This window comes from Centruroides sculpturatus, unplaced genomic scaffold (genome assembly GCF_000671375.1).
Source record: "Centruroides sculpturatus isolate CEXI.00-Female unplaced genomic scaffold, Cexi_2.0 scaffold886, whole genome shotgun sequence".
Classification (NCBI taxonomy): domain Eukaryota; kingdom Metazoa; phylum Arthropoda; class Arachnida; order Scorpiones; family Buthidae; genus Centruroides; species Centruroides sculpturatus.
The window spans coordinates 187,263-210,783 of NW_019385077.1; the positions used below are offsets into that span (position 1 = coordinate 187,263).

At 28.5% G+C, this 23,521-nt stretch overlaps 1 protein-coding gene across 5 annotated transcripts in view; it reads left to right on the plus strand.

The window, feature by feature from the left end:
• The window catches only part of LOC111634314 (CREB-regulated transcription coactivator 1-like), a 210,865-nt gene that overhangs the window by 98,376 nt on the left and 88,968 nt on the right, over positions 1 to 23,521 (plus strand). For all 5 annotated transcript variants that reach the window (XM_023379066.1, XM_023379068.1, XM_023379069.1 and 2 more), the window contains exon 10: positions 21,507 to 21,653. In XM_023379066.1, coding sequence (XP_023234834.1) covers positions 21,507 to 21,653 — 147 coding nt within the window. The remainder of the gene's footprint in view (positions 1 to 21,506; positions 21,654 to 23,521) is intronic.

The following is a 23,521-nucleotide window of genomic DNA, read 5'->3' on the forward strand; positions in this document are numbered from 1 at the left end:
CAAGGAGGAGGAAGTAATTAGATATATATATAAGAACCTATTTTAAATAACTATCTTTGTAATAAGATCATTTCTATTACTTCTGTTAGTCCAGTTACTTTAAAAATAAATACTTAATTTTTGTCTGTTTAAATTTACATTGTTGAGAATGCTTTCTGTACCTCTCTGAACTGGCTACCTGCAATAGTTTTCCTTTTATGTACTGTACAATACTTGCAGATGCCCAGAATACCCAGTGCTACTAGGCCAAAATAACCAATTTTTAAAAATCTGTTTTTTAACATAGTGTTAATTTTAATGTTTGTATTATTTTTACTTTCCTTTCACTCTTTTCATGCATGAAAAGAGTGCAAGGAACTTTTGACTCACTCTGTATGTGGCATTTCCTGACAGCTGTAATAAAAATGTAATTATTTGAAATTTTGTTGTGTATAGATACTGACATGTAATGTATAATGCATATGAAGCATACTGTGTGATCTTAATCCATGTGATCCTTTGATTGTGGAGGACTGGGGGGGGTCACTTAAAAAATAGTTCATTGAAGATATGTAAATTTGGCAGTCTTTAAGGACAATATCACACTATATATGAGAAGCATTACACAGAATCAGTTATGGTCAGCTGTTGAATAAAGACTGTTAATTTTTTTTTTTAAGTTTTACATCATTAGAATGGGGAAAACATTGAGCAGTACAGTATTTCCTGTATCATTAATCTCTCTGTATATCTAGAATGTCTTGTACAAATAAAATGTTTGTTGCTTGCAATACCAAAAGTTTCACAGTGGTGAATTTTTCTACTAATTGGGCTGCAATTTTTAAAAAATTGTAGACCTATAAATTCCCACTGTTGCCTGTCTGTCCTACTTTAATCTTGAGAATGGAGTTAGATAGATGAAAGTCAAGACCAGATATGGAAAGCTTAGGAGTAGGAGGCCTCAATTAATTATATACAAACTTTTGATGCAAACCAGAAGTTGCATTATTTCAATTCAAAAATTTTTCCATGAAGGGAGTTAGATAGATGATGACCAGCACAACTCTATTGGTAGCAGGAAAGTATGATGTACAGGGAGCAAGAAAGTACTAATTTGAAGTGGAAAAAATATATTTAAATTAAATAAATTAAAAATTGCAGTCCAGCATTGTGATAATGTCACAATAAATAATTGCTTTTTTTTTTTTTTTTTTTTAGAAATGTCACCATGCTGAATTAGATGCATTTGAACTGAAAAAAATCTATTTCTAGACAGCATTAAATATGTGTACCTTAATTATGATTGATTGGATGATTGGATATCTGCTTATGTCTGCATTGTGCCTTATCAAGGATTGATAGTTTTTTTCCAAATCAGGAATTGGATATTAATTACTTTAATTATGATTGTCTCAACATCAGAATCAATCAAATAAAATATTTTTTTACCTCTACTTATATATTTAATAATCAGTTATCTTCTTTCTCTAAAATTATTGAATTATTTAGATTAAAATATTTTCTGAACTAGGAAGCTGGAATTTCACAATATTTGACACTCAAAAATTGTGAAATTCCTATTAATTTATTGTATATTATCAATTTTAAGTCTATTCTCTGTCCTAATTTTTTCATAGAATGATTTAATTTCTATATATATATATATATATAAAGGAACATGGATGTCTGAAGAGAGGGCAAATGGGTGCTTGCCCTCCCTGGGATCAAGTAAAATAAAATATTCCACATATTATAATTGTAAAAGTGATTGAGATACATAGTCTTACACCCTCGACCATGGAATGATTTGATACAATACTGAATTCTATAATAAACTTGTGAAAAAACTCCAAAAAATTAAATAATTAAAAAAAAAGTTAATGATGTAATTATTTGTCTCCAATCTTTGCCCCTTGGAAATTTTCTACAGATGACCACATAAAGGAATAACAATTAGAAAATAAAACACAGAAATAAGAGTCAGAGTTTTACTTGATCTATATTCTAACAGTCATAAAAGTCTAACATAATACTCCAGCAAACCAGGAATTCTGCCATTATTTGTCTCACTTCAAAGATTTAATCAAAGATTGAAATCCTCAGTTAAACTTGTAGCACATTTTATTTTAAAAGTTTATTGCAATCTGTATGTATTTTAATAATAATAATATATTTATTAAATATTTTTATAGTTATTTTCATGTTTATAGTTGTTTGAGATGAAAATGTTTACTATTTTAGACAATAATAATGGTGGCACATCCAGTTTCATTACAGTGTGGTTCTTATAAAATTTTTTCTAGTGTATAATTTTTTCCTAAATATCCATTTCTTGCATAGCTTATCAATGCAAGTAATTTTAAAATGTTCTTTGTTCTATAAATATAGGGATATCCATAAATTATGTAATGCAGATATGGATGAATGGTTATGCAGATAATAGTTATGATGCATACCCACTTATCCAAGGAGGAGGAAGTAATTAGAAAAGCATTTCATGATGCTAGGATCTCAACCCTTGGTTAACAGAATGATTCATTTTTGTTCCTAAAGAGTTGCATAGTAAACTGTACTGTTTGTTACTGCTTTGCACTATTTTTTAATTACATATAATGTTCAATACTCTATACTGTTTATAAATTACTCCAGTACAACTAAGGAGGTTGATTGAAACTATGTTACATAATTTTGAGGATAGATGTGTGTGATACCTAAAGGAGATTTACAGGATGATGGATTAGTAGTTGAAAAGTATAAAAAATAGCATTACATAATTATAGACAATCTCATATAAATATTTTAAAGATCCTCATAATTATTTTAATTATAACAAAAACAAATACAATCTACATTGAAGCATGAAAGGAATTTAACAGTAATATCCCGAACTTACGCGATAGGTGGGACCAAGCGATAACCGCGTAAGTCGAATTAGCATACGTCGGGGTATAATTTTGCAATTTGTGTAAAATCCAAGTTGGATGTATGTAAGCTAATAAATGTTCTTGTTAATCTTATCTCGTCTTTTGATTCGTTCACGGTTACAAGAAATCACCACATATAGAGTCTCTCAAGTCTCCGTAGATATAACAAATACAGAAATAAATAACACAAAATAAATTGTAGTTATGTGTCAATTCCGCGCGACATGTCAGAACATGTAAGCTGAACAATAGTGTGTGGGGAGTGAGTAATCAAGGGTTGCGTGGTGCTCAAACAAAAGACAAATCGACGAGATTTGAAAATCACGTAACTCTGGGTTTGCGTAAGTTGGGGTAGCGTAAGTCGAGGTATTACTGTATATTGTATGTGATTGTGCTGCATGTCTGCTAGTTTGTTATATCAGATAAATGATAATTTTTCAGTTCTTTAAATTACTAAACTTAATGTAAGCCATTGCTAAAAACTTCAAAACTTGAAATTTATCATTTTTATATCGTTTTTATTCTTTCCCTTCAGTCTTCTGTTTTGAACATACATTTTTATTGTATTTTCTTTTTTACTTAAAAGAGAAATTTACTATAATTTATTTCCTTCATTTTTAATTTCTTCTATTTCACAAGCTTTGTTACAAAAATCCTTGAAAGGCAAGTGAGCCAAGTAAACTCTATAATAATTTATTTATTAAAAATAATATTTTTGAAATCTTTCTACCTTCAGAGTCTATCTATAATCTTGAAATTTAAAGTAAAACAAAAATGGTTTGAACACTTCAAACAATCAGTCAAGCATTTCATGTTTAAATATAATGTTCAGAAACATCATTTTAAATTATATTTAAATCAGAAATATTTGGCTTTGATTATTTGTAGTATTCAAACTGTTTTTCTACCTCAAATCTAAAATTGTGGAATGGGATGAAAAAAAAAATTAAAAAGACTTACTTATCAAGATTAACTACTTTAAACAATAGACTTCTTTATGAGTAATTATATTATTGCTTTCTTCAAAGAAAACAATGCTGTACTGAAGATCAACAGAATTCTGTGATCTTTAGTATTATTTTATAATTCATTACTTTTCGTAATGCATTATTGATAGTTTTAGACTGTATGGTATTCTTGTATAAAGATTTTATTAACTAATTCTATAAAGTAAAAACATAAAATATCAACTAAGTGTATTATTATGAAAACACTAAGTTTCAGATAAATATATAAAAATATCATATGGTAANTATATATATATATATGTATATGTATATGTGTGTGTGTATGTGTATATATATATATACACACATTTGGACCTATGCATTTTTAAAATTTAAAAAAGGACTTTGTTTTGGGGTCAGTAACGGATTAATCCTTTTTATCTTGTTTCTTATGGGAAAGTTTGTTTTAGTTTTAGAACAAATTGGTTTTCAACAACTTTTAGGAACAAATTAAGTTTGAAAACTGAGGTTTAAGTTTATTATTCATAATAGTTAGAAACTTTTTAACAATTCTATAACGTTTTAGCTTATTTAAATTTTTGTCTTAAACTGCAAAAATCATTAACATTTTAATTTTATTCAACCTTTGAGTTGATATATTGTAGCCTCAAATATTCTCAAAATATTTTATAAAATTTTTAAATTTATTCTTTTAACTCAAATATATTTCAATCTATTGGTACGGTCTAATTTTACAAAGGCTGTTTCTTTTTCAACCTCCGATGGTCCATAAAACAAAGGCAAGTGTAAATAACAAAATGAATTTATTACTGAAAGCTAAGTACAAACATTGCTACTTTTTGACATAATCACTGTGAAGAATGAGGCATTTGTCATATCTGTGGAAGAGCTTTGTGATCCCCTCTTCATAGAATATTGCCACCGATGACTTGAGATGGGCCCTAACGTCATTTTGAAGATTGTCATTAGTCTTAAACCTCTGTCCTCCTAGCCACATTTTCAGTTCAGGAAAGAGGTGGAAACCACTCAGCACTGAATCGAGGCTGTATGCTGGGTGTTTAAAGGTGGTGAAAACTTTCACCTTTCAGACTTCCATCCAACTTGGAACTTTTTAATGTGTTTAGACTTCCACTGCTTTTCTGAACTGAAAATGTGGCTAGGAGGGTAGATATTTGAGACTAATGATGATCTTCAAAACAACATCATTAAGGCCATCTCAATTCACTGGCAACAACATTCTATGAAGATGGGATTTCAAAGCTTGTGCATAGATATGACAAATGCCTCAATCTTCATGGTGATTATGTCAAAAAGTAACTATGTTTGTAACTAACTTTTGGTAATAAATTCATTTTGTTATTTACATTTGTCTTTGTTTTATGGACCATCGGAGGTTTAAAAAGAAACAGTCCTCATATATAACTTTTGAATTTTTTAAGCTGAAAATGTTCAATTCCAAAATCTGAATGATTAAAAAACATTTAAGTTTAATTCCTGTTTGATTTTTTTAAACTAGTAATGAAAATGACAATTAATAATAGACTATAATAGAGATTGGCAACTTGTGGCACATGGGATGATTTTCAGTGGCACTTTGATATAATATAAATGTAGTAAAACTTATATTTTAATTACTAATTACACATTTAAATGAAAGCCATAGTTCAGTATTGGCCATGGTACATTAAAAACAAATCTCCTGCTTTTATTTTATATTACAATGCATGCATTTATGCTCCGTATCACCAACTACATGTTGTTCATGTGCTTCACACGTAAGAACTTAATTCAATTAACAACCTAACTTTAAAATTATATACTTTTGATGTCTATTATAATTGAACCAATTTTGATTATATATATAAAACAAAATTGGTAGTAATCATGTCGGCACATGGAATAACGCTATAACTTAGGTTTGGCACAACACCACTGAAAGGTTGCCAACTCATGGACTATAATGTCACATTAGACTTTTCATTTGGTTATAACATCCAAATTCTTTCATAAATTCTCAATTGGCAATGAAAAAACCTTTTCTGGATGCAGGTGACAAGTAAACTTTATTGATTTTTGGCAGATAACATGCATTTTTTCTTAGAGCTGCAGACTAAGATTATGGACTTTGTTCAGTTGAGTCTGCATAAGTCGACACCTCAAGGGGGGAGTGGAAACGTGTTAAGTTATTTAATATGACAACTAAAATGAAGTTGAAAAAAAACTACAATTAGGAAAATACAATAGTGCTTTATGCAATATATCTCTCTGACCATCCATCGCTGGCACTAAAGTTGGTTCCTACTCCAAGTACCTCAGTGATTTCCATTGCTTTTTGTTTCAGTATCAGATCTGAAACAGGAAGATTCAATGAACAAATTTGCTTTAGCCAACATACCAGAGTATCTTTGACATCTTTGTACAGTGACTTTGTCTGGTGTTAACGAGACAGCCACAATGAAGACTCAAGAAAAAGTTTCTTAATTTCCTGTTTTTTTTTCGTCAGAATTCCCACCAATGTTGTTCTTGGAAGGTTTTCTTGTTTTGCAAATTCAGCTTGTGAAGATTTATTACATTCAAATCCAGATACAAGTTGTATTTTTCATTCAGTGTAAGTGTTGTTAGGTTTCAGATACTCATTTCTAACAGAAATGTGAAACACTTGCTACAAATAATGCATGAATGAAAGGCGAGAAAATGCAAAATAGGATTTTGCTGTGACATTAAGCTGTATGGAGTAAACTCATTTTTTTCAGGAAGGGAGTCAACTTATCGGACTCTAAACGAGTGTGGGACAGAAAAAGTATGTTGATTTATCCTGTGGTGATGAGTTAAATGGTGATTTTTAAGCCAGGGATTTTTAACATTAATGCCTATTTAAGTTGGCCAGGACCACAGAAAACTGACTACTTAACTGACAGTGTCTAGTTATACCTATGATGACTCAACTGTAGTATCTTTCCTGCATGTGCATTGAAATATAATTTAAATAGCAATGTCATCAATGATTCATGCTGTGATGTCTGATGACACAAGGTGAATCTCAGCACCACCAACTTCTGAATTGGTAGTCCTGTTGTTCATTGGTCAGGCTGTTGACTTTCTTTAATGTAGGAACTATAGGGATTTGATCATTTGTGACTGGCTCTTGCCAAGTAATTTATTTGGAAGCAGAGTTATTGTATAACAACTGGGGGCAAATTTGAGTTCAAAATTTTGTTTGTGAACCAAATTGTTCAAAAAGTGATGTTTGAAACCTGAGGTCTGACTATACATCTAATTTCCATGATTTGTTTAAAAATAATCTTAACTAAAATTTTATATATAAATAAAGTTAATAATTCTTTTATAACTGTCTTTTGGTATTAGAACTTTAATTAAAACTGATGAACATAGCTGGAACTATGATTAACATTAAAGTATGAACACCCTCCTTGCATTTCCAGCAAACACATTTATTAAGAACACACAACATTTTGAGCATATTTCATAATCCTGTGTCAGATTTCCAATCTAGCTTCCAATATGATAACATTTGAAATTGGAATGTTACTCGATAAGCAATATTATTTAATTTTTAAGATATATAATGCCTTATATTTTTGTATGATTAAAAACATAATTCAAAACATGGTATCGTATAAATATAAGAAGAATATAATAGAGAGATTGTGGCCGACGTTTTCAATGCGAAAATGTGTACGTTGGACGTTCAGCGCCGCCATCCTGTAAGCCTAGAAGTTTGACAATGATGTTTAGAATGTCAAGCATGATTCCACTGATGTTCCAAACGCCATTGTCAAACTTCTAGGCTTACAGGATATCAGCGCTGAATGTCCGATGTATACGTTTTTGCGTTGAAAACGTCAGCTGCAACTTCTCTAATATTAAATGATTGTAAATCAAGTAAACATATACATTTGTACATGTGGTTGATTTGCCCATCTTGTTATGAAATGCTTTTATGTGATTTATCATATAAAAAATTTAATTCAGCAGATAGAGATTCACAATCTTTATGATTAATGCATTCTCCTTTTAATGTGATCTTAAATATTTTAAATGTTTGTAGCTTGTGTTCATTGAACATGTGCTGTAATAAATTGGCCTTGTTAAGATTTGCAGATTTGTGTTTTGCTGGAAATGTACAAATAGTGTTGAGATTTCCATGTTAAAACTTGACAAAATAAAAAAAGGAAACACTTTCAACAATGTGTTATTGTCTTCCTCAGGGAATTTGCCTGGAGGAAGTTGGTAATACACTGTTATGTTAATTAAAAAAGTTTTATTGCTCAAAGGTAGTGCCCAATAAATACACTAATTTCACAATAAAGTGTATTTATTGTGAAATTAGCTATTAAGTATACTTTCACTTTTAATAACATTAATACTATTAAAATTAAAATTATTTTACATATTCATATTAAAATATCTTTTTGATAAGCTCTGAGTTATGACACTTTATGATGAGCCATTTCATTTCAAATAATATTTTATTAGAGAATACTCAAAATGATTTTGAATATTTGTTTTAGTTGTCTTGATTGTCATTTTGAAAAAGTAACTTGTTATCTGATTTTCTCTGGTTGTCAGATTAATTTAAAATTTGATAGTGGTTCTAGTACTGGAATTTATGTTAAATGAGGCAGAGTACAGTAAATCATTTTATGGAATCCCTATGTAATTTCAAGTGGAATACTTGATGTCATTTTATCTATCAAATGACAGCATCTAACTTAAAAAAGACATATATATATATATATATATATATATAAGAACCTATTTTAAATAACTATCTTTGTAATAAGATCATTTCTATTACTTCTGTTAGTCCAGTTACTTTAAAAATAAATACTTAATTTTTGTCTGTTTAAATTTACATTGTTGAGAATGCTTTCTGTACCTCTCTGAACTGGCTACCTGCAATAGTTTTCCTTTTATGTACTGTACAATACTTGCAGATGCCCAGAATACCCAGTGCTACTAGGCCAAAATAACCAATTTTTAAAAATCTGTTTTTTAACATAGTGTTAATTTTAATGTTTGTATTATTTTTACTTTCCTTTCACTCTTTTCATGCATGAAAAGAGTGCAAGGAACTTTTGACTCACTCTGTATGTGGCATTTCCTGACAGCTGTAATAAAAATGTAATTATTTGAAATTTTGTTGTGTATAGATACTGACATGTAATGTATAATGCATATGAAGCATACTGTGTGATCTTAATCCATGTGATCCTTTGATTGTGGAGGACTGGGGGGGGTCACTTAAAAAATAGTTCATTGAAGATATGTAAATTTGGCAGTCTTTAAGGACAATATCACACTATATATGAGAAGCATTACACAGAATCAGTTATGGTCAGCTGTTGAATAAAGACTGTTAATTTTTTTTTTTAAGTTTTACATCATTAGAATGGGGAAAACATTGAGCAGTACAGTATTTCCTGTATCATTAATCTCTCTGTATATCTAGAATGTCTTGTACAAATAAAATGTTTGTTGCTTGCAATACCAAAAGTTTCACAGTGGTGAATTTTTCTACTAATTGGGCTGCAATTTTTAAAAAATTGTAGACCTATAAATTCCCACTGTTGCCTGTCTGTCCTACTTTAATCTTGAGAATGGAGTTAGATAGATGAAAGTCAAGACCAGATATGGAAAGCTTAGGAGTAGGAGGCCTCAATTAATTATATACAAACTTTTGATGCAAACCAGAAGTTGCATTATTTCAATTCAAAAATTTTTCCATGAAGGGAGTTAGATAGATGATGACCAGCACAACTCTATTGGTAGCAGGAAAGTATGATGTACAGGGAGCAAGAAAGTACTAATTTGAAGTGGAAAAAATATATTTAAATTAAATAAATTAAAAATTGCAGTCCAGCATTGTGATAATGTCACAATAAATAATTGCTTTTTTTTTTTTTTTTTTTAGAAATGTCACCATGCTGAATTAGATGCATTTGAACTGAAAAAAATCTATTTCTAGACAGCATTAAATATGTGTACCTTAATTATGATTGATTGGATGATTGGATATCTGCTTATGTCTGCATTGTGCCTTATCAAGGATTGATAGTTTTTTTCCAAATCAGGAATTGGATATTAATTACTTTAATTATGATTGTCTCAACATCAGAATCAATCAAATAAAATATTTTTTTACCTCTACTTATATATTTAATAATCAGTTATCTTCTTTCTCTAAAATTATTGAATTATTTAGATTAAAATATTTTCTGAACTAGGAAGCTGGAATTTCACAATATTTGACACTCAAAAATTGTGAAATTCCTATTAATTTATTGTATATTATCAATTTTAAGTCTATTCTCTGTCCTAATTTTTTCATAGAATGATTTAATTTCTATATATATATATATATATAAAGGAACATGGATGTCTGAAGAGAGGGCAAATGGGTGCTTGCCCTCCCTGGGATCAAGTAAAATAAAATATTCCACATATTATAATTGTAAAAGTGATTGAGATACATAGTCTTACACCCTCGACCATGGAATGATTTGATACAATACTGAATTCTATAATAAACTTGTGAAAAAACTCCAAAAAATTAAATAATTAAATAAAAATTTAATGATGTAATTATTTGTCTCCAATCTTTGCCCCTTGGAAATTTTCTACAGATGACCACATAAAGGAATAACAATTAGAAAATAAAACACAGAAATAAGAGTCAGAGTTTTACTTGATCTATATTCTAACAGTCATAAAAGTCTAACATAATACTCCAGCAAACCAGGAATTCTGCCATTATTTGTCTCACTTCAAAGATTTAATCAAAGATTGAAATCCTCAGTTAAACTTGTAGCACATTTTATTTTAAAAGTTTATTGCAATCTGTATGTATTTTAATAATAATAATATATTTATTAAATATTTTTATAGTTATTTTCATGTTTATAGTTGTTTGAGATGAAAATGTTTACTATTTTAGACAATAATAATGGTGGCACATCCAGTTTCATTACAGTGTGGTTCTTATAAAATTTTTTCTAGTGTATAATTTTTTCCTAAATATCCATTTCTTGCATAGCTTATCAATGCAAGTAATTTTAAAATGTTCTTTGTTCTATAAATATAGGGATATCCATAAATTATGTAATGCAGATATGGATGAATGGTTATGCAGATAATAGTTATGATGCATACCCACTTATCCAAGGAGGAGGAAGTAATTAGAAAAGCATTTCATGATGCTAGGATCTCAACCCTTGGTTAACAGAATGATTCATTTTTGTTCCTAAAGAGTTGCATAGTAAACTGTACTGTTTGTTACTGCTTTGCACTATTTTTTAATTACATATAATGTTCAATACTCTATACTGTTTATAAATTACTCCAGTACAACTAAGGAGGTTGATTGAAACTATGTTACATAATTTTGAGGATAGATGTGTGTGATACCTAAAGGAGATTTACAGGATGATGGATTAGTAGTTGAAAAGTATAAAAAATAGCATTACATAATTATAGACAATCTCATATAAATATTTTAAAGATCCTCATAATTATTTTAATTATAACAAAAACAAATACAATCTACATTGAAGCATGAAAGGAATTTAACAGTAATATCCCGAACTTACGCGATAGGTGGGACCAAGCGATAACCGCGTAAGTCGAATTAGCATACGTCGGGGTATAATTTTGCAATTTGTGTAAAATCCAAGTTGGATGTATGTAAGCTAATAAATGTTCTTGTTAATCTTATCTCGTCTTTTGATTCGTTCACGGTTACAAGAAATCACCACATATAGAGTCTCTCAAGTCTCCGTAGATATAACAAATACAGAAATAAATAACACAAAATAAATTGTAGTTATGTGTCAATTCCGCGCGACATGTCAGAACATGTAAGCTGAACAATAGTGTGTGGGGAGTGAGTAATCAAGGGTTGCGTGGTGCTCAAACAAAAGACAAATCGACGAGATTTGAAAATCACGTAACTCTGGGTTTGCGTAAGTTGGGGTAGCGTAAGTCGAGGTATTACTGTATATTGTATGTGATTGTGCTGCATGTCTGCTAGTTTGTTATATCAGATAAATGATAATTTTTCAGTTCTTTAAATTACTAAACTTAATGTAAGCCATTGCTAAAAACTTCAAAACTTGAAATTTATCATTTTTATATCGTTTTTATTCTTTCCCTTCAGTCTTCTGTTTTGAACATACATTTTTATTGTATTTTCTTTTTTACTTAAAAGAGAAATTTACTATAATTTATTTCCTTCATTTTTAATTTCTTCTATTTCACAAGCTTTGTTACAAAAATCCTTGAAAGGCAAGTGAGCCAAGTAAACTCTATAATAATTTATTTATTAAAAATAATATTTTTGAAATCTTTCTACCTTCAGAGTCTATCTATAATCTTGAAATTTAAAGTAAAACAAAAATGGTTTGAACACTTCAAACAATCAGTCAAGCATTTCATGTTTAAATATAATGTTCAGAAACATCATTTTAAATTATATTTAAATCAGAAATATTTGGCTTTGATTATTTGTAGTATTCAAACTGTTTTTCTACCTCAAATCTAAAATTGTGGAATGGGATGAAAAAAAAAATTAAAAAGACTTACTTATCAAGATTAACTACTTTAAACAATAGACTTCTTTATGAGTAATTATATTATTGCTTTCTTCAAAGAAAACAATGCTGTACTGAAGATCAACAGAATTCTGTGATCTTTAGTATTATTTTATAATTCATTACTTTTCGTAATGCATTATTGATAGTTTTAGACTGTATGGTATTCTTGTATAAAGATTTTATTAACTAATTCTATAAAGTAAAAACATAAAATATCAACTAAGTGTATTATTATGAAAACACTAAGTTTCAGATAAATATATAAAAATATCATATGGTAAAAGCTTTTGAAAAAATTGCTTCATGTAAATTGTTTGCGGTTATTTAATTGTTTGTTTATTTTAAGAAACTATTTGTTTAAATTAAAATAGTTTAAATATAAGTTTTATATGATGTATTTTAATAATTTATTTTTAAAAGTTAATTGTTTTTAATTTTGTCATTAATTTATAATTCTCTAAGATTTTTTTTCATTGTACTAATACATGTTTGTTTTTATTTTTTTAAATTAGCATTTTAAATTTATCAAAAGATATTTTAATGTTTAATATTAATAAGAGCCATCCCTTGGTTCTGTCTCTTCCATGATGTGTTCTTTTTACCCTATTTATCTTAATAATATATTAAAGTGTTGTATATAAAAATTCTAAAATACTAAATTACCCATTTAATGTTTAATATGAATTTATTATATAATGAAGTAATTAGTTAAAATTTAAACTTGATACTTTTATTATAAATTCAGAATGTATGTAAATTATTTAACTAACTGTAATTAAGTTTCATTACATTTAAGTTTCCTTCCTGATGGTAAGAAATTATACATATAACTCAGTTTAATTTATTGTACATTATAAAATTAAATTTTATAAACAAGTTAATATTCAATTAGAAAATGCTAACAAATTATAAATTACAGTTTCATAAAAAAGCATAAACATTTCATAACAATAAAGATACAGTTAATACGTGTTAACAAAAAATCTTGCAAGCACTTTTGACATGTATAGAATGTCTTCTTAGACATTCTATACATGTATAGAATGTCTAAGAAGACATTCTATACATGTTGAAAGTGCTTGCAAGATTTTTTGTGTTTATTTTTGTACTTTACTCAAAATTTATTAATGTCAAAAGATGGTGATCTTAAACTTTTTATCGTATCAAAATGGGTATTGTTCAGGGTCAGGGTTTGTGTTAACAAAGAACAATGATACAAGTTTTCAGTAGGAAGTTTTTTTAATTGTAGAGAAAATTAGGAAATTACTATTACTATACTATTGTACATACAAATATTTTACAAAGCCTGTAAATAAGATCATAGGACATATGAGAAGAATGTGCAAATAGTTAACATATGTAACAAGGTGCTGCATAGCTGAAGGTCAATATCACTTCCACATAGCAAAGTTAGCAAACACATTGGATTACAGCCACAAACAGCCATACATCCCAACAGTTTTGATAATGCTGCAACTATTAATAATACTCAGCAATTGTCAATATTCATTGTGCAGACTGAATATCAGAAATCAGGGTTTTCTAAGATTTTTTAGCATTTGCAGTGATGAATATCAATATTTTCACAAGTGGTGGTGTATTTTTGGATTGTTGCATATATTGTTTTTATTATTAGAACTACAAGACATAAAAAGATTATTGTTATGGAAATCTAGGCTTGCTTGTTACAACATGAAATACTATGATGGCACATATTGCATATAATTGTGAGGCTCTGGAGGTCCAAACTGTCACTAAAATTCACATTAAAATTATTTTTTAAAGAAAAGAAATAGAAGTTAAAAATAATTTTTTTTTGTATGAAAACACAATGCAAACTTTTAAACAATAGAAGAATGTAAGTCCTAAGGTTTGATCATCTCCAGTTGGAGGATCCAATTAAACTTCAATTTTTACCTCTCCTGCAATCTAAGTTGTGATCTCATTACACTTAATAACAAGTGATCACCCACTTAAAAAGTGAGAACAAGAAAAAGCGACCAATCAGAATGGGTGATTGAGGAGGAAAATTAATAAAAATCTGGAAATTCAAGGACACAACATTCTCTCGAAAATTCCAAGTGCCTGATCAATTGTTGCGTGTGTGTCTCATGTCCATCTTCATCTCCTGTCCTTGGATCGGCATCATCCAATTACCACAAGTCGACTGCATCGTCCCAGAGTTGTCGAGACGTTGAGGGAACTGCCATTTGTGAACCAGGGACGCTCTTTTGTTTGGGAGTATTTTGGAAAGGAGAGGAAGACCCAGAAGACACTGCCAACTTAGAACTTCTGAGATTGCAAAAATCTCGTAAGCTCCTTTCATGTCAAATAAATGGTTTCTTGTTATCATAGTGTCTGTCACAGTGACCGTTGCATTCACATACCCTCTTAGTGACCCTTTGACCCTCTTGGCATCTCCTCTGATAGCAACCTTACATAATATATGTGAGGTTTCTTTTGAAAAAGATTTTGGTATGCATCTAAATGTCACTTTTGTATTGACTCTGAGAATATTTCCAGAGATAGAGGGAAGCAGGATAAAAATTTTGAAACTGAAGTAAAAAATTTCTTTCTATTTAAATAGATGAGATTATACAAATTAGTGTTCTAGGTATTGATTGTGGACATGCTGATCCACATAATATTTTAGACATTGTTGTGCTTGTACATGATGATACTTTCATCAGGTTAGAAACAGATCTGACAGTTAAACAGTAGATAAATTTGCAACAAATTAGACATTTGCAAACAAAAACTAACATAGGAAAATTTCTGAGGAAGCATTACCTGAACTAAACTGTTTTTTGTAATCAAATGACACAGGACAAAGACAAAGATGTTCTAGTAAAATAAAATGTGCAGCAGACAAACGTAACTGCCACAATGATGATGCTGTACACAACTTTCAAGTATCGTTGACAGTGTGCCATGTTTTAGCAAGTAAGCTTAAATGTCTGCAGTAGTGATTTTTTTGTCTTGTAGTTTCAATTTTAAAAATTATGCAACAACAGTTTTTTAACATGCATCACTTTTTATGTTAGAATATTAACATTCATTGTGAATTCACTGGTAAATCTTTAAAAATCTTTGATTTTTGATAATTACTGTATCTGGATGGCAAATGCCAATAGTTGTTGTTTGTTGTTGACATTTGAAGAATTACACAGCTTTCACATTAATATGTGTTTTAAATGCAAGCATTTCATACATGAAATTATATCATATTTATTCTGTAATAAAACAAAAATAGATGAGACTAATTAGAAATGGCTGTGGTCTCCAAATAATCCAAAGATGGCATATAAATACAGTAGAGCATCGTTTATTCGAAAGTCAATTATCCGAAAGAATTCCAGTCGGAAAATTTAAATTTTCGCCAGTGCTGTGGCGCTGCAATCTTTGGCTATATCTTGGGCTATTCAAATATTTTACGATTTTGATACTAAATTAACTTCTGAAGTATAATTTTTTATTGTTTTTATATTTTTCAATATATTTATTTCGTTTGTACAAAATAAAGAAATAATTTTTAACGATACAATAGTTACGATTATCATTTTAAAAAGTTAGGCTTAACATTGACGAAAATTCAACACGAAGCGACACACAATGGAGAAAAATTTCAACATGGGATAGATTAATATATTTTTTTGTACATAATCAGTTATCCGAAATGTCGATTTTCCGATCAACCCCAGTTCCCAATTGATAAACGACGCTCTACTGTATTCTAGTTTCTGATGATTGATCATCAGGAACTAGAATATTTATATGCCATCTTTGGATCATTTGGAGACTTTTCTGACTTCAATGAAAAAATCCTTTACTTTTATTTTAAAAGATGCTTCTTCTTCTTCTTCTACAGAGCATGATTATAATGTTATTTTGCCAGATTATTTTGGTGTTTAAGTGTCTTATCTTTACATGTGCATCCAGTTACTTGTTCTGCATATACCATTAGAATGTTGCATATTAGTTTCTAATATGTAAAGAATGCATGAATGAAGTGCAGTTCGAATACTGGAACAGTTATATATGCTGCCTCTCTAAGCAACACAATATGATCAACATGCATGATACACAATATCAGCTGTGTGGACCTGGTTGATCAATTCTATGGAATCTCTTTCTAATCTATATATAATAACTACATGTGTTTATCAATTTCTTACCAAATCAGAAAATCCAACAGTAAAACATTAAATTTAAGAAGTACTTGATAAAAACAAATGTTTTCAATAACTTACAGCAACCATCATCAAGTTTACATTAATTAATAATATAGAACAATGCATAAAGTTTACAAATTCAAATTAAATAGAATGTTTTCCAGTTTTGTTATTTTCATGTATGTCAATTTCCAAAACCAGTAAGATTTAAAAATTTTTTAAGTTTCAATTTACATATAAAAATTTTATTATAATAATAAAACCTATTTTTTTGTATTACTTCAAATGATGGTTTTCACATGGATGATAATATGTTGGTTTCTTAGTAATTGATAGCCCCTGCTTTTTTATTAACTTTATATGAGCCATTCACTTGTCAAATCCATTAACTCCGTAAAACAAAAAGTATAAAAATTGATAATATAAATTATTTTTTAAAATTCCTTTTAAACTTTAAATTTAAACACATTGTAAAATGTATTTTTATATACTGTTATATTGCTATGCTTTAATGTTAAAATTAGTTATGCAAAAAATGTAAAAGTAATAATGATTATATAAAGGATTTACAAATGGAGTTAATTGATTTGGCCTGCGAATGACTCATATAGCTGCATTCTTTCAAGATATTTTAGATGTGCATTATCATGTATGTGCTGCTTCTAGGTTCATTTACACTTGATTATTATTTGCATGGGTTGCTAAGGTTGTTTTTGTAAGTTCTTACCAAATTGACCCCTTGTGTTCTTTTTTCTTATATTTAGGGAATGTGAAGCATCCCCCATGTATTCTAATTTTATTTTCAATTCTCTTTTCAGTTAACAGAATAGAATACACTCCCAGTATGTTTCAGGGTCTTTGGGATCCTTGAAATTTTTTAGTAATGTAAATATCATTATTGTTTTATATTGTTAATTAATGTAAATCTGAAGATGATCACTTTAAGCAATTGGAAACGTTTGTTTTTATTGTTTACTTCTTAAACTTAACATTTTACTGCTGGATTTTCTGGAATCTTTTACTGTAGCAAAATGGACATTTCTCCACATCTAAATTGTAACCCTATTTTTTTCCACACTGAGTTAACAAAGCTGCCAACTTGACTATATTTTATTGTATTAAATTTTGCTTATTTTTATGTATAATGTTTCATTTAGTTTTATTTTAATTATTCTATTTATTATTTTTTTATTAAATAAATCTATTATAATTTATTTATTTATAAGTTTACATGTAAATTTTAAATTTTCAAAATCCTTGTGAACACTGCATGTATCCTGTGTTTGTTTCAAACATTACTGCGAGTTAAAATTGGTCTGAATAAAAGTCCGAACTGTTTCCCCATTAATTATAATTAGTTCATTAAAAATGGTCGATGGTAATTTATACAGTAAAACTGTAACAAAGAATACAAAAAAACTGTCTTCACAATCTGCTATTTCAATCACCATTGACACCAAAATAACTCAAATCTTCAATTATGGAGGCAATGCAGTTTTTTATTTGAAGATATGACTGCTGTAAAAAATGTAAATTGATTTTAAAAAACTCTTAATTTTATAGTAAAATTTGGTTTCCTTAAATAGCTGTATTTTATTCTATTAAATCCTTCAATAATTAAATAGATTTTTTTAAAAATGCATTTAATCACAAAAATCTACCAAAGAATAATAATAATAATAATAGATCTATCAGATAACCAAAATTCTTGAATATCACACATGATTATTTTAACTGAAAAATCCCTTAACAATGTAGTATCCACGACTTTTAACAATGCATTAACGCATGTTAGGCCTAACAATATTTCTACTTGGTTTTAGTAAAATGTTCCCTTATTATCTTAACATTTTTATCTTATTTATAAGATTTCTCTTTACATTATGTTGGCATTAAAAATATTGTGATTTTCCCCTTTCCTTTCGTGTTACATCAGTCAATAAATAATTACTATAGTGTTCCAATAATAATTTTGATGTTTATTTTTTACCATCATTAACTTAATATATGACACAGAACAATATTATAAACTTTTTTAATAAAAGTATTTTTGCTTACTTCATTTAAGGTTACTTCAGTTATAAGATATTTGAGCAGAATAATTAGAGCAAACTTCAAAAATATCCTCTAGTAATTGAAAGTACTTTTAATATAAAAAGCTTATAATCTTGTTCTGTGCCATGCATTAAGTTATTTGTTTACAATGTCAGTATTCTTACATATTTATTTTATCATCATTACTTGTCTACACAGGGTTGTTCAAAAGTACACAAGAGAATGCTTCCATGCATAGCATGTGTGTCATATTTGTGTTGTACTGTAATAAAATGATTAAATACTGTAGTTTTTAAAGTTACTGTTCATTAAATAATTACTAATAACTAATTGTATGGTATACCTTGATGATTACCTGTCATGACAGTTTACATTGTAAATCACATGTGTCTCTGACAATAGTGAGGTTGTGGTTGAAGTTTTCATCTCTAAAACGTGAACATCGAACGTTGAGCATCACTATCTTGTAAGCAATGTTTGCGTTTTAGAGATAAAAACTTCGGCCACAACCTTGCTAATACCCAAAATGCTCAACCCCCAAATTTATTGACATCAAAGCCAAACTATTACAGTACATATATACATGTTATGCATGGAAGCATCCTCTGGCATATTACTTTCGAACAACCCTGTATATTCATTACGAATAAATATATTTTTAATTTCTAATTGAATGGCTATTCAATATCCATTTTTACACTGCCATGATTATGAATCTGTTTATGACTTTATCATTATGTAGTGATATAATTTATACTTTTACTATTGTTCCATTCATTTAGAAGTAAATTTCTATTATTTTTCATTTATAAATCTATGTGATATAAGTTATCTTAGTTTTTGTATTTTTTTATTAAAATTTTTCTTTAAATATTACCTCAGTAAATAGGATAAAATTTTCTTCTGCAGTTTGTAAAAACGATTTAATTATTACAAATTAATTGTCCATTAATTTGTGATATAGAAATCATTATTTAAAATCAAGACAGTTCTATCATATCAAGATGCTTTGTCATTCTGAGAATTGATCTCATGTTAGTTGGAAATTTAGTTTTACGGAATTGATATTATTTAAAATTTTGAAAACAATTGCGTAAATATCAAGATAAAGATTTTTAAAATTATTTCCTTTAATAGGACTAGTGTAATAATTACATCAGAACTTTTTCAATTGTATCATTTTGCTGTATCTGTATTTTTTTTTATATCTTGTGAACATAATTAAAAATGACATGATGCCAATTAATGGAAATAAAATATCTAATCATAATTGAAATACAAGGTAGCTTCAAACAGTTCCTGGAATTATGCCAGGTTAGTCAATTAAAGGCAATGGAAAAGGGAACATATAATGCACGTCTTAGCTAAACATGTCAGGAATAGAGAAATGTGTTTGAACAAATCTGTACTTGCTGCAAAGATGACAACAGTTACTGAAGATTGTGTTAGGGAGACATTGTGAAACAGATTATGGTAAAAATGTCTGTCGAAGGACAACATGCAAATATCAAATTTTGTGTGTTTTTGGGGGAAAAACTCTGAGACCTTCAAGATGCTTCAGGGCATCTATATTGAATCTGCCATGAAGTATTCTCAAGTTTGACTGGCAAAAATGCTTTTGTGAGGGACAAGAAAGTATTGTTGATGATTTGAGAAATGGTCATTTATTGACATCAATGTCTGAGGAGAAAGTATCTGTTGTACCCAAGATTGTGAGGTCAGGCAGACAACAGTCAATTGAGTAGATTGCCAAGATAGTGGGAATTTTGGTTGGAAGTTGTCATTCCATCCTGCATAATCAATTGAAAATGCACAGTGTTTGTCAATACACGGTGTCATAAATGCTCATGGCAGACCTCATGCGATTTTTACCTTTTCTCCTGGTTGAAGGATATCATCAAGGGACGCCACTTCAAAAATGTAGATGAGGTTTATACAGAGTGCTATATCTGTGTTGCAGGCACTGTCATGAGATGGCTTTCAAGAATATTTTCAGCAACTATATAAGCATTGGCAAAAGTATGTGGTTGCCTATGGACAATACTTCGAAGGACACATTGCTTGATTTGTCAATTGTACACATACTTTTGAGTAATAAACCAATTCTGGGAACTTTTTGAAGCTATCTTGTATATTGTATGTTAAAAATTACTTTCATTTGACTACATTTCATAATTAAAAAGATTATTAATTTTAAAAAGATTGCATTATTTATTACTATTGAAACATTTTCAAATATTTATTTTCATCTTTAAAGACAAATGATTGTTGAATTATAATTGGGCTATACTACTATTACTAATTAAATGTCAAGTAATGTGGCATTTAATTAATAATAATAGTAGTATTGCCCAATTATAATTTGGCAGTCATTTGGCTTTAATATATAACTATCAGGTTTGGATGCTTATGTTTTCATCTTAAGTAACTCAACTGTTTTATTAAAAATTTAAAAACTTCAATTTATACAATGTAAAATTTTTGAAAATGTTTTAAGTAACATTTAAATATATCATAGTTTTATTACCATATTTTATAGGTAAAATTACATTCATAATTTTAACTATAAAGTATTAAAAATAAGTAAATAATTTTCTTGTTCTGTTTTTGTTTTATTCATATATCATAGGTTGTATTATTCTAATGTAATGTATTCTGAAATTTCAGTTCTATTTTTCAGAATAAATTACAGAAACTTAAGATTAGTTATGAATTTATTAATTAAAGATATTTAATATTTTTTTGAATTTGTAAAAATAATAACTCCTTTCTATATGTATGTGTATGTACATGTAGGGCTTAACAGTCGATACAAATGCATTATCATTAGACAGTTACGTCTCACATCAACAATCATTTGGAGTTTATCCACAACAGTCTCCGAACACACATCAGAACTTTGTATATGAGACAGCAGCTCCTACATCACCAACATTGCCTCAAGTAAGTTTTCTGTTAATTTTAAATTTAAAATAACAAAATTTTTTGATAATTTAGATTAAAGATATGTTTAAATTGTTATATAAATTTTCATTAATAAAGCATTTTTAATTTTCTCGATATTGAAAGATGGCAAATTGTTTCTTTATCAAAGTTGATAATGAAGAAAATATTTTCTAACAAAAATAACCTAGTGTATTCTAATATCAATATAAACTTCAGTTTGTAGCCTGGACTGAACTCAAGTCTTTAGTTTGATATAAAAATTTCAATCTGTAAATGTACAAAAATAATTATTTCACAGATTTCACATGCCAAGTCACTTCATTTCTGTATAAATCTTTACTAAATATAAAAACATTATGATCATGATGCACTAGATATATCACAAGCACTTAGTTATCAGTATCTACTTTTATAAAAGTTTTGTTTTTGATTTAAATTTTTTACTTTGTTTTATTTAGTAAATATTTTGAGCTTATTGATCTGGAACTAGTTTTGAGGTACTGTGATATTTTATTTTTCATATCAAACCATAAATTTATAATCTTGGAATTAAGTTTATCTTCTTAAAATTATGCACTAATGCATGAAATTATGTGAATTATAACTATACTTTCATCTACTATATTGTTTCAACTTCCTTATATTTTTGATAAAAATAAAGTTTTTGTAGTAAATATTTAAAATGCTATGTATAACTATTTGTTAAAAAATTTTTAATTACTTATTACTAAATTTATAAGAATTACTGTAATTTTCTGCCTACATAATCCATTTTCAAAAAACTTATGAGTTTATTAGTGAGAATTATAGGCAATGCGTATAATCTACAATAATTTTTCTGTATCAAAAAGTCACTCTAAAATTATTTTACTTGTTACGTTAAGAAATATTCTTGACTTAATAAAACATAATATGATGTGATTGTTAATGCAAGGCTTAAAGAAGCAATTAATTTTCATATTTAAAAAATACATAGCAGCAGCATCCATAGACTATAAAAAAAAAGGGAAGCACAAGTTATAAGAAAAGGCATTATACATTATGTAAGAAGGTTCAAACTCTGATTTAACATTGAATTAGTGTTCCCACAAGATGACACTGGTTGCAATTAAGATTAACTTGTCCTTGAAAACAAGAAACAATCTTGTCTTCAAGACCAACTTTTGGTCAACATATAACTAAGTTGCATGAGACAATGGGCAAATATTGTTCATTAGTTTCTTTTATACTTGCAGAATAGGCTACAAGTCACAAATTTTCTGTTTGTTGAAAATGAAATTTGGGATGCCCTTGGGGATTAGGAAAAGGGTGACAAAGACAACGAAAGGGGACATGTGCATCCAAGTGGCCCATATTGGGCCACTTGGATGCACATGCCCCATTTTTTATCTTTGTCATCACATATATGGGTGCCCCCTACATAGCAATAATAGTATCTTGTTAGATGGACACAAAAGACAAAGGTGACTACACTTATTCATTTCTCACAAATGGAATATACTGTTTGCAAGTCTGTCACCTCTTCAATAAATATCTTTAAGCCAAGCATTGTTTAAACTTAAGATATTTTAGCGTAGATAATCATTAATGATTAATAACATTTGATCCTGACACCTCAACCAAGAATAATAAGAATCGTCTCTTTTATTACTGATATAGAGAGAGTTTGTTTCTGTGATAAATGTAGAAAGTTCTTATAGAAGTGTGATTCAATTACAGTATTTTGTTAATACAGATACTCACAAAAAAGGAAAGAAAATCAGTTCAAAGAAATTAAAAATCGTATTGAATAAATAAAAAATCAATTTTACATGAAGATTGTATTTTTACTGTTAATTTTTATTATTAATCCACTTACTTGTATC